The sequence below is a fragment of the Sitophilus oryzae genome, unplaced genomic scaffold (assembly GCF_002938485.1).
Source record: "Sitophilus oryzae breed Bouriz unplaced genomic scaffold, Soryzae_2.0 scaffold_130_pilon_pilon, whole genome shotgun sequence".
Lineage (NCBI taxonomy): Eukaryota > Metazoa > Arthropoda > Insecta > Coleoptera > Curculionidae > Sitophilus > Sitophilus oryzae.
In genome coordinates, this window is record NW_022145960.1 from 349,824 (window position 1) to 363,546 (window position 13,723).

A 13,723-nucleotide genomic window follows, 5' to 3' on the forward strand; every position below is an offset into this window, starting at 1 on the left:
AATTCTGAATTTTAAATCGTGTTTATTTCAAAAATTGTTGTATTTTCTCAAATGCGCATGGTCTATGCTATAAGTGGTAATAAGGACAACACAACAATAATACGCTTTTTTGTTAATTAAACAAATATATATATAAAAAAAGTAAAAAACTGGATGGGCAAAGTTAGTTGCTTATATGGGGTGTCTTTGCCCTCTTCCTTATTCTTATTGATAGACCAAAGCCACCCCATTTAAAAGCATAATTACGTAAAATATGCTTCATCACCCTCAATATTATAACGAACTTCTGCATAATACTTACCTCAATATAGCGTGGTTAACTATTGCAGCCACGTCGAAGTTTGAAACGCACAAAATAGGCTTTAAAAACAGATTTGGCTTCACAGCACTGTAAATGCTACATCGCAACTGACGGCAAGCGTTTAGCGACGTTCCGAGACGTAGGGCCCCTCCACCCATAATTTACCAATAACACATAACGCGTTCTTTTCAAGTAGTGGCTACGGCTACGTCTAACATATTTTCGGACGGAATTTGGCAAAGTCACCCCAAGAGGCAAAGTCACCCCAGTTCACGGTATCTCGAAATCCATTAGAAATTATATTTTTTTAATTCCTTAATGTATCTGCTTTATTTCCTGCCCAGACAGTTTATGTGAAAATCTTTACAAACAAAAAACACGATTGCTGAAAATTGATATGCTAACAGTTGAAGGACGCGTTTTTTAAATTTTTTGAATGGAAAAAAAGCCAATCAAATTTTCCTCATTTAAACATTTTGACGAAGATCCAGACTTCAAAATAATAAAAAAGAAAATTTCAATATCTAAAGTGGATCGTGAGTTATGGCGTTAAAAAGTTGAGTTAGGTTAGGTTATTAGGTTAGGTCAAATTACCGCGACTATTGGCGTTTTTCTAAGAATGGGTAGCATTTGGAAATATGGGTAGCATTTGGAAATATGAGCAATATTTTCAAGGATAAAAAGGTGCCCATGAACCTAAAGAAAAAGGCTTACGACAGCTGCATTCTACCTGTGCTTACGTATGGCTTAGAGACTATGGCAATTACCCGAAAAACAGCAGAACAACTACGAGTAGCACAAAGAGCCATGGAAAGGATCATGTTGGGAGTTACCATTAGGGAAAAAATACGAAATACCCACATAGTCAAAAAACAAAATTAATAGATGTCGTTAAAAGAGTGGCAAGTCTGAAGTGGAATGGATAGGACATGTGGCAAGACAGGATCCAGACCGATGGCCCCAAAAAGTAATCCTATGGAGACCTAGGGGAACAACAAGAAGTGTGGGCCGACCAAAAAAGAGATGGGTCGATGACGTCAGGACAGTGGCGGGAAGACAATGGATAAGATTGGCTAGAGATCGCGAAGCATGGAAAAGAAGAGGCCTATATCCAACACTGGATGGAACCAGGCTGAGAAAGAAAATTGGCGTTTTTCATTATAAAAAATGGACACCCTAATGATATTCTTATTACTCCATTTCAGATGCCCAGAAACATCTAGTGATTTTATCTAATTATACTTTTGAAAAAAAACTTATAGAAATAAGCGATTCTCTACCGTATACTCCACTAGACAGTGAAAGGCGCACTTGTATCTCCGACAAATACGACAACGCTGCAACAGCACACCGTCACATTTTTTCTCTCTGACTTAATTTTAATCTTCAAGCGATTCACTTCCACACATAAATACCCACCCTAGAACAAGACTTTCCAATTCGGTATACAACTATGAAACCAACTCCAACTATGACGTCAACATATAGATATTTCTCGTTCTTTCATCGTTCTCACTGTGCCGTTCCTAATTTATATATTTGAATAATACAGGATGTCCAATTCTCGCTGTCATTGCCGGATATATCTGTTATTGAAGATACAGGGTGAAGTTGAATTCATTGCCTTTTAGTGATTCCTCTCTTACCTCAGTTATCCTTCAACTTATCGAATAGCTAACAACTGAAAGATTTTTTCTCTGAATTGTTATTAGTTGCACAAGCGTAAATTAATTTAGTATTATACTTAATTGGCATTAGTCTTAAACAGCCTCTACACTATGCGGAGAACTCTTCGAAGCAAGTCAAGTTCGTCGCCCAACTTTGTCGCATTTCAATTTATTTCCAGTTGTCTTGACCCACTTCGGTTTGCCTCGACCTACTTTTGATTCTTAAAAGTGCCTGAAAACTATTCGTGAGGAGGGCGTGGGGGGATTTTTTTGGCGCTTCCTGTTGCCTCGTTCAATTTTGTTTTGTTTTGAGCTATTTCCAAAATGTGGCGATATCTGTACCCGAGGTAAAGGACTTTTTTCATAAATTAGTGAAATAGGTAAACCTAGACGTTTCTAAAATAGCTGTTGTTACGATGATATTTCGTAATTACACATTGTTTTATGTTCAGTGGCGTATCCAGGGGGGGGGGGGGCAAAGGGGGCAATTGCCCCCTACAGACACGACGCGCGCCGGTCCAATTTATATTTTGCCATTACATATTCACAAAAACTATAATGTATTTACCATTATAGGTAGATTTTTATTTTTATTTTTTTATATTGTTGTATAGGCGTATAATTATAATAGGGAATACTCTTACATATCCCTATTCATCTTATTCTTAATGTGTTTACCGTTTTTTGTACCTACCTAAGATTTTTTACTTTACTTTAACTTTACCAATTTTCAACCCTAAAATTGTTAAAGTCCTACCTACGTAACACCGTAAGTGAGGACAGACTAAATGGCTTGTCCCTTTTGTATATGTATCCGGAAATATCTGGTGGTAGGAGAGAGTGGGGCAAGTCCGGCACAGGGGGCAAGTGCGTCTTTCGAAATAATTCATACATTTGGCATCATAGCCGATAACAATCAGTAAAGTTTACGTATCTATCAACAAGTGCATAGTGTTATTGAAAATCTAGCTGAAGATTGCTAAAATTAAGGTAAATATAAATATTTTTCGTATTCCACATCATGTGATGTAATATTTAAGGCGAATTACCTAGATTTTTTTCATAAATTAAGGGCAATATTTAAACATTTCTTTATGCTCATAACATAACCCACTATCTCTGTAATAACGCCTGATATGTACAACGTTGCCAAATGTACCTGTTTCTTTTTAAAGAAATATTCGAATTGTTAATGTCACCTTGGGGCAAGTGAGTCTTTTTCATGACTCACTTGCCCCACAATAGTTTAAGTTATAAATAAATAATTCGTTCTTTTTCGCAGGTTGAAGATGGTTCGGAACTACGTGCGTAAGACACAAAGAGGGTTATATTCAGAGGATGCTCTGCCCCGTGCTTTAGAAGCTGTTCATAATTAGGAAATGTCATTAAAAAGAGCAAGTGTTGTCTTCAATATTCCGAGAACAACCATACACTCACGATTAACTCGTCAAGGGCTCATTAAAGTTAGAAACTTAGGCAGATTTAAACCCGTGTTCACTGCACAAATGAACATAAAATTGCGAATACTGGAAATAGAATAGAGCGACCATAAAATCCAATCAAGAAAGCGACGTGGCCGATAATATTCTTCAAGAAGAATCCATTAATTCAAAAAGAGCGTCTGTTAAGGTCATTCTTCAAAAGAACTCCAATCCGGAAAGTGTCAATTTGTCAATCATGTGCAAAAACTTAGCTAAGTCTGTGGATGACTCACTTACCCCATACCTTGGGGCAAGTGAGTCATTTGACATTTTTTTTTGTAAATCTGAAATTTAACCAAATATTTAATTTTTTGTTTATTTTTTTAAGGTAGATTACTACTTATACAGTTAAAGTTAGTATTTATGTAATAAACGTTTTTCTCTCTCTATTTCTTAAAATAAAAAATAGTACATCATTGAACGTTAAGGTGCCGCACTTGCCCCACTCTCCCTACAGAAGAGGTACTTAATGAAATGCAGGCCAAAGCCAGAAAGCTGGATATTGTTATTTAATTTTATTTGTATCTGCGTTTTTTCTTTATTCACTTGGCGTTTTGTTTGTTTCTTCTTTTTGTTATTTGTTTCTTTAATTTTTGGTTAATTCTTTGTGTTAAAGATTATTTTTTGCTCTTTTGTGATGTAATGTTACTTATTAAACCATTTTCCTAAAAAAATAATTTTTATTTATTTATACCTATTATTTACCATAGTACCTAGCTGTAATTAGGTAGGTACTTACTTGTTAATATAAAAACATATATTAATATGACGGAGATTCACTAATATCTCACCCACTCTTTACGACATTGTCTGTTGATATTGAAAAAGTTTTACTTGCCGTATCGGTGAGAACCAGCCACTGGACAGCCCACCTGATGAAGGGTAGGCCCAGAAACCGGCTGTGGGAGGCCCAGAAACAGGCTGTGCAGCTATCCAAGCTCTTAAGCTCTTTAGCTTAACCAATCTCTCCACCCTTTACGACAAGCAAAACAATTTTCTTTTTACTTTTTTTTTCTCTACTTTCGATTTTTCGAAATTAGAAAAAATACACAGCTAAAGGCAAAAAAATATTATTTATTAATATACATTAAAGTTCTAAGAATTTTATTCATTTCACTTCAAAACATATATTTAGGTATAATATTGAGTTATTGACCCCCCCCAGGCATGAATCCTGGATACGCCACTGTTTATGTTGATATATATTCCACAAGATTAATACTTGGACACACGTTTATAATAAGATTAGATATTTAAGAACAAAACTTTTCACTAAATCTGCAGGAATATAATTACAATATGTTTATTATTTAATTTTATTATAATTAATTAGTATATAAAATTGTATATGTTATGTTTGTTTACGCGGCCTTAATTGATTAATATAGCAGTAGTATTGCTTGATGAGTAATACTGGCAACATCATCAATATATCAAGCTGATTGGGAAAATTATTGATTGACCTGATGTCAATAAAAGATATACTTTTATTTATAATAATAACATGGTTTCATATAAATCCATTCAAAAATAAGAAACGATTAGACGAATTTTTAAATAGTTTAACATCGTGGATTAACAGTTAAAACAGTTAGTCACTGCGTATTGCCCTGCAGTTTTACGATTTTAAGTTTTGGAAATATATTTTACTATATTGCAATTAATAACGTTAGACAATGATCAAAACCACAGACTAACCTAAACAGATGCGACAAACAATGCAAATGTGAAAATTATATTTTGGCGAATGCGCCAGGCAAATTTTTACGTTAGATTTGTCATACAGGCGAATTTTACAGCGGACCAGCAAAGTAACCTCCATTCGTTTACTAAGAAGCCACGCCTCCTTTGTGTAGAAAATAGAGAGGGAATTTTATAGTTCGGAATCAAATAGAGATGATTTTAATTTCATTAGTTTTTTTTTTCAATTTTTGATACAATTACAATCTATACCTACTAATATATAAAATTCTTAAGTGACTGACTCACTGATTAATCACGATCCTGCTCAAACCACTCAACGTAAGAAGCTCAATTTTAGCGTACAGGTTGATTCTAGGGCGTAGAGGTTCGATAAGAAGAGATTTTTCGAAATTCCAGTTCCAAGGGGGTGAAACCATCCCTCAAATATTACAATATTTTTTATTTAAAAAACGGTCAAGTTTCCGAAAAAACGCTTACACGTATATTTTATTTTGTTTTTTTTTACATAATTTAAGATTTTTTAAAAATGTATACAGGGTGTTTCTAAAAATCTGGTCATTGATTAATCACGATCCTGCTTAAAGCGCTTGACGTAAAAAGCTGATTTTTGGAAAACGGATTGACTTTAGGGTGTAGGTTCGATAAGAAGGGATTTTTCGAAACTCGAATTCTAAGGGGGTGAAACCACCCCTCAAATATTAGAATATTTTTTATTTAAAAACCGTTGAGTTTTTCGGAAAAAACTCTTCAAAACGTATATTTTATTTTGTTTTACATATTTTAAGATTTTTTAAAAATTTATACATATAGGGCGTTTCATAAAATATGACCATTGAGTAATCACGATTCTTCTTAAACTGCTTGACGTTTAAAGCTGATTTTTGGCAAATTGACTGTGGGGTGTAGAAATTCGATAAGGAGGGGTTTCTCGATTCCAAGAGGGTAAAAATGCCCCTCAAATATTACAACATTTGTTATTTAAAAAACGGTTAGTCTTTCGGGAAAACGCTTGGACACGCATAATTTATTTTGTTTTTTACATATTTTGATTTCTTTTAAAAAATCATACAGGGTGTTCCAAAAAGTTGGGTAATTGATTAACTACGATTCTGCTTAAACTGCTTGACGTAAAAAAAATATTTTTGGCAAACAGATTTTTCGAAAGTCAAATTCCAACGAGATGAAACTACCCGTCAAATATTACCAAGTTATATAATAATATCGCCATATTGTTTTTTTCTCAGGCTCAGGACATAAATGTGAGAACATTTTATCCAGTTTGTATGTTAATGGTTGAGTTTAAATATCTTTGGAACGAATTATAATTATTATAATTATCCCTAAATTTCATCTCCCAAAAAGGGAGAAAGTCGGTACAAACATTCGGTAAAAATTGGTTCTGGGAGTTTAATATTTTGCACAAAGGTAAATTCGTCCCCTAAAGAGGTGAAATTAGTGGTGGAAATTTATATAAAAATTTGTAAAAATCTCGTCCTAAGAATATACAATAATTTTGTTATTAATAATTTCAAAAGGTTTCTTAAGTAACGCAATGACTATATGAGAGGCGACTATGAAAATTCATCCCCGAGGAGGGTAAAATTAGGGCTGAACAATTATAAAGCAAAACATAAAATAAAAACCTGTTCATTCAAAACATTACACAATAAAGGTTTCTCTAGGGATTCAATAAAAAAATCCATCCCTTAAAATAAGGGAAAAAATGATTGCAAATATTCGTTAATATTTGATATAGAAGTATGATATTTCGGTGTGGCATACTTACGAAGCGTTTTCTCGAAACTCATTTCCTAAAGGGGTAAAATTAAGGGCAAAATTTTATGAAAATTCGTTACTACTATGTGGTTTAGAAGTATATAATATATATGAATTAAAATTTGGCCAAATATGCTTAAGTATAATTGGGAAGCAATAGTATAAAGTAGAAGAAACGATTTTTGAAAATTCCTCATCCCCGGGATGATAGGGGTGAAAGTTGGCATGAAAATTTATTACTACCTGGCATAGAAGTATAATATTTTTACAAAGTTTATGTAGTTAATAAGTCGATTATTTGATCGAACTGTATGTCTATTTAAATTCGCTTTTTTCGTATTAGAAAATATAGGTATTTTCGGAAAAAACACCCACAGTTTTTGATATAATTTAGTCCTAGAAAATCTAAAAAAAATCTTCTTCAGTTTTTAGTAAAATGTTTTCTCATCCATTGAAAGCGCATTTTTTTAAAGCATATTTAAAATAAACTTAAACTGAATTAACTAAAACAATACTAAGAACACCGTGAACTAACTAAATGTAAACCAAAAAAACCCAACAGAAAATTTAAATCGGAAACAGCTAATAATAATGATGTATGTAATATCCATGTGAAACAACTGAAGAAACTGACTTAAAAATCCTCTGAAAACCTTCAATATTTCCATCTTAGATTCCCATATTCTTTTTCTAGGACAATGTTGCCAATTCTACTTAGCAATTTGTATAAACTATATCGGTATCACCGCACATGCAAACAATATGCCGTGTCTGTATCATAAAAGTACCTATTTGCTATATAAAAGATCAGCTGCAAAATTTTAAATCAATTTAAAATATCAAATAAAATGATAGTAGTGCATAAAACTATTAACAAGCAGGATATAAAAATAATTAAAGATAATTTAAGCTGGCTAATAGTAGATAGACTTTAGATTAATATTTGAAATTAACAGTTGGAAGTACAGCTAAATACAAACGGCAAGCTGACAACAAAGATCCTATTCTTTAAGAATTTTATATTTCTGATATTTTATATCATTTTTAATTTTAAAGAAGTCGTCATTTTCTTTATACATATGTATTGATCTTAACCCATTGTTAAAGTTTGTAAATTTCTCATACTTTACAAATAAATATTAGCTGATATTTCCTAACATCATGTAATTATAGTTATTTATTATTATCCAGGAGAAAGCGCTAATACAAGTACATATAACATTTAATTCTCACATAAAAAAAGTTCAAGCTGGCAATCTCGCTTTGACTTTATAATCGTGCGGCGGCTGCGACGGCCAGACGAGACGGCGCGGTGTATCAAAGGCAAGGTTAAAGGCGAGAAAGAACGAAAGAAATGGAAGCTTTGTGAAGGGGGGAGTGCGGGAACGATTTGAAGTCACCACGGCTGTTTGTTTGGCCGAATATTTTGCCTTCATCGACGGTATCGCCGCCCTGTCGTCGCACTTCCGAACATAGGTCTTTTTGAACACAAAATTTCCCATAAGGTGTCGCATCTGTTTAAGTTAGTTTGTGTCAAAACTAAATATTCTTGTGTAACCTTAGAAGAACAGCCAATTTAATCGGCCATCGGTAACTGTTTTTTAAATGTTTTTTTGATTTTTCATATAAGTTTAATATAGTGATATTACATTACACTCCACTACAAGTTAATGATATTTATTCATACTCCACTTTCATTTTTTAGCGTTTACTTATGTTTCTGAAGCCACTACAACGTTTGACCTTGATTGCTTCGTGCTATTTCACAAAATAGTACGATAAATATAAGCCCGTGTTATAAAAATTAGATCCCACGTTTCCTGAAATAGATCGAGACGCGCCATTATTGATTGTTTGTTTTTTATTGTTAATCTGGGTTAACAATAAAAAACCCACAACCAATCACGGCGCGTCTCGATCTATTTCAGGAAACGTGGGAACTAATTTTTATAACACGGGCTTATATTTGAGTTTATTTCTGAAAGGTATTTCCAGAAATGTTTCACGAAATATTTCGTAAAACATTTCGGGGATAGTGTAGAGGCTGTTTTAAAAACATAAAATATTTCGTAATATTAAATATTTGGATTATGAACATTGGCATTCGTTACCTAGGTACATATTTGGTACACGTAAAGGACAAACTATTTTTAATTATCATGTTTTATATTCAATATGTAACATTGGATTAAAAAAACAATTTTTTAAAAAAAATATACGTTTTTTATTATTTATAATATAAAACATCACTATTTGTCATAACGCTCTATAATGTAAGTTTTTTTAATATGGCTTTTAATATCTTTTTAGCTCTTTTTGAACAAAAAATAGATTTGAACATTAAGCTGACTGGAAAAAATACAATTTGAACAAACCAACGTAGAAAAAACAATGAACATATATAAAAAATATATACATTATATTCTTACATAATAACAAAAATGTTACATAAACATGTAACTATTAACGTGTGATGGTTTGATATGACAAGTCAAATATCACTAAATATTAATCATATTATTTCTAAAGGAATATAATATACATGAAAAACTAAGCTTATAACGAACGAGATTAAATTATGAGAACGAGTAAGAAAATATTTGCAGGTAACTAGTGAGAATTACAAATATATTTAAATAACTTATAAGTATGGTTGCCAACCGTGAAATAGTCTAGATAGATTAGCGGGAGCCATTGCTTGTTGAATAAGCATACCAACTTGTTGTTCAACGGTGGTAGGCCTACCCTCTTCAGTTCCCTGTAATTTACCCCTAAGACGTAGCAAGGCGGTTTCTGCAGATATATTTTTGGTTTCTGAAAAAAATTGATAATTTAAATCGATATTAATCAAAAGTATTTCTCCTCTTCAGGGACCACTATTAATATAATATGTCATTGGGCCATTTTTTTAAATGGATAAAGCGGGTTTTGCAACTTGACGCCTCAATTATTTCTGGACTAACGTAGATAAAAAATGTTTATACCTCTGTGGCGGATTTATCTTTCCAAAAATGTCCTATGGGCAGTGGCGCAATTAGGGAGGGGCTACGGAGGCTGAGCTCCTTCAGAAGACAGGTGTGGGTCGTATAAAATTGGTTTTAACCTCAAATCAATATTATCTTATAGTGACCTAAGACCTGACCTAAGTTGGGGCTGGTCAATTGATTGTCAATTGACCACTTCTTATTTGACCAGTCAAATTCGGTCAAAATGTCTTAAATAACATCTTACAATTGTAGAATGTTATTATTTTGTCATTATTTAATAATAATATGGTATTTTATAATTATTATGCGTTTGTGATGTCCAATTGACATATAACCGTCTTCAAGGAATACGATACTTAGCGATTCGGAGAATCTCAATAAAAATATCGAAAAAAATAACAACTGCATCAGTAATAAGAATAATTGATATGGTCTGTACCGACACTAGATATCGATCCTAGATATAAAGGAGAGAATCTAGTTCCAGAAGAACTCTAACGCGCGACTACGTTGATCGTACAACTTATGTAGACGATTTTCATGACCCCCAAATGAAAGAAATGGAAAAAATACCACTGGAAAGGCAAACGTTTAAGCTTTCCATTCATGTAAAATAGAAACCAATTCTACTATTCTAGGCCAGTCGGCAAGTGCATCGATGGCAGGAGCAAATCCGGACAAGCTGGAATAAGTTTTATTTTGTTTATTTTGGTGTCGAGAAGCACGTATTAAATTTGCACTCCTCGTAAAGCCCGGATTTGGCCACCATCTTGGAAAAATAGGCTAAAATTCGGTTTATTTTTCATTATTTTTCAATAACTCGATTTCTACCAACTTTAGTGCAAAATATGTAGAGACCAAAATTAAAGAAGAGGAAAAACTCTATGAAAAACGTTAAATGGTTTTTTTTCGTGCGACTACCCAAAGTATCGAATTTTACGAAAACAAAATTAAAGTTTGATATAATGTACGTGTTCAATATATCCGGGGTTAACTGTACTTGTTTCCACACCACCTTGAGCGGCACCCCCGTGACATAAAGCCTAAAAACTTGTTTGCTACTGGTTGGCAGTAGCCTGCTGTCGCGGTCATAATGGAAGAACGCAATTTGCATTATGACCGCAATAACGGACTAAATTTTTATTGTTGCGCGACTGGTAGAAAATCAAGTTTAACCGCCTTATCTCTCAGGGAGCTGCTTTGAGGTAAAGTACCCGGCGCGTTTTTTTTTGAGTGGTCTTCCCATTTCCAATAGGCCTAATCCACATGTCGTCAACTTAGATTTCTTTTGAGGTGGAAGGTTCATCAGAGTTCCTTCGTTTTTTGATGTTACTGGCTGTTCAATATAATCTTCCTGAATGTCTTCCACATCTGTATAATATTCTGGATCTGGTTCATAAAGTGCGGAATATTCTTTTCGTTGATCTTTATCGAGAGGAAAATTGTCCTCGTACTCATCTTCGTCTAATTTTGCCACTTCCAAACTATTCGAACATGATTTGCCCTGACAAAGTGCACTCATTACCGAGCAACGCAAACCTGCTTTGCGGCAACTACAAGATGTAATACAACCTTTGGCACATTTACATGAAATCAGATTTATTAATGCTTGGGGAGCTGCATCTTGGGAAGTAGCAATGGGCATCAACCCATTCTTTGAATTTTTCCATCTCCAATCCAGAGGTGATTTTTCATTCCCATACCATAGCTGTACCTGAATGTACGTACGGAAGGAGTGCAAGCGAGCTGCGTCTTTGGTCGGTGGTAATGATGCTAGGTTTGGTAAGCTTTTGGTAATAGATTTTACGAAACACTGGTATCTGTACTTATCTAAGAGTCGCATTTTTTGGATCCATATAGATGAAGAAGAAACCGTTCTCCAGCTTTTTCTATATTTTTTGGGGATGCGTTTGGGTCTTTGAAAGTTTGTGCAGATGTCTGTAATAATTCTTTCTCTTTCTGTAAAACTTTAATGAATTTCATTTTTCGTTGTCTGTATAATGCGGATGTGGTGTCGCAGCCACTAAATGCGTGGAGAAATGAAATGTTGTCCATAGCTGAAGCATCTAGATTCATATTATGGGGTGCACACGTTCTACTTTGCGACTTCCCCCTGCCTGGCAAAATAAATATTTGACCCAGACCCATTTAAGGCAGTAAGAATGACAAGTAAATCGGTGTCTTCGCCGACTATAATTACCGTTTCATTGTGATTGGATTCTTCAATTACAGTGTTGACAATTAATGTGTCAGCATCTTCATCAGCCTGCTTGACTCGGAAGCCCTCGTTCGTCAAACGATTACATATCATTGATATTATTCGACATTTGTTCTTGAGACATTTTTTCATCAAAATAAATTTCCGGTGATAAAGCAATTTTAATAATAGAGGAAATAATAACTGCTTGTAATATATTTAAACCAAGATAACTTGGAAATGGGTCGTCGCACGGAAAAAGTACATAGAACGTTTCTATAGAGTTTTTCCTCTTCTTTAATTTTGGTCTGTACATTTTTTGCACTAAAGTTGATAGAAATCGAGTTATTGGCAAATAATGAAAATTAAACCGAATTTTAGCCACTTTTTCCAAGATGGCGGCCAAATCCGGACTTTGGGGGTGGTGCAAATTTAACACGTGGTTCCTTACACTAAACTAAACAAAATAAAATTTATTCTAGCTTGTCCGGATTTGCTCCCGCCATAAGCTATTTTTTAATACTTGGCGACTGACCTATTCGTAATTACTATTATGAAATTTTCTTTTTTTACGACACTTTCCAGAAACCCCAAAAAAAGCGGAAATTAAACAAATACTTCAAACTTTCTGAGTGGCTTAAAAATACTCTAAGAACTAAAGATGAAAAGACCCTGTTCAAAAAATCTTGACAAATAAATTATTATTAGTGAAAATATGAATTTCTTTGTAAAAATTTGAAAACTTTTGGGTCAAGGAAAGTTTGCCTTTTCTATTATCATAAAATATGACAAAATTCAAACAAGTTCCAAAATGTGATAGCTGTTGATTCTACTTTTTAAATGAATTTTCAATCATCAAAAATATTAAATTTTAGCCAAGTTATTAAACAATTTGACCTATCAATCAATGATACGCTGATGAAATCTACCTTCGGAGCGTTAAGGCTTGGAGAGAAAACCTTCGATGCCGAATATCTAGAAAACTACTAATTCTGCGTACAAAATGTTAAAGGCCTTTTTTGTAGGTAATTACATAAGCTTCATTTTTTATTCCAAAAAAATGTTTGTAAATTGTATATTTTGGTAGATATTTGCGAAAAACTGATTTTTGGGCTATTTGGGGTCATTTTTTCGGCCAAAGCTGTACCGAAATTAAAAAGTCCCGGTCGACGAATTAGGCCGTGTTTTTAACCTTCATTTACTGGACTATACAAGCATAATTTCAATAAGTGTTTATCATTACAAATATATCTGCAAAATTGATACATCTAAACTGTACCTCTACAAAATTGTAAAAAATAAATACATACCATCCTCAGAATCATCAGAATTGGTTTTGTTCATATTCTCTTCAGTTTGCCTTTTATGGGCTTCTGCAGGAGTAACAGTCCAAAAATATAAGGGATCGTATAAGAGTACCTCCAAAATTGTTAAAATTGTTTGCGAATTTGTCCTAAGCACTTCCATAGTTTTTTCGCACGACTTTCTAAACAGACCCTCAACACCCGACACTCCCATTCCATCAACTATGTCTCTGGTTAGTCTGAAAGGAATAGTTTCTGGAGTCGGTAGACATTTCCCTTGCTCAAACGCGATACCTAAAATCAATT

At 33.6% G+C, this 13,723-nt stretch overlaps 1 protein-coding gene across 1 annotated transcript in view; it reads right to left on the reverse strand.

The window, feature by feature from the left end:
• Window positions 1-9,219: 9,219 nt before the first annotated feature.
• The window catches only part of LOC115874995 (serine-protein kinase ATM), a 96,796-nt gene continuing 92,292 nt past the window's right edge, over window positions 9,220-13,723 (reverse strand). The window contains exons 29-30 of the mRNA XM_030890307.1: window positions 13,424-13,711; window positions 9,220-9,743 (exon numbers count right to left, since the gene is read on the reverse strand). Of these exons, the coding sequence (XP_030746167.1) occupies window positions 9,571-9,743; window positions 13,424-13,711 (461 nt within the window). The 3' untranslated portion in view covers window positions 9,220-9,570. The remainder of the gene's footprint in view (window positions 9,744-13,423; window positions 13,712-13,723) is intronic.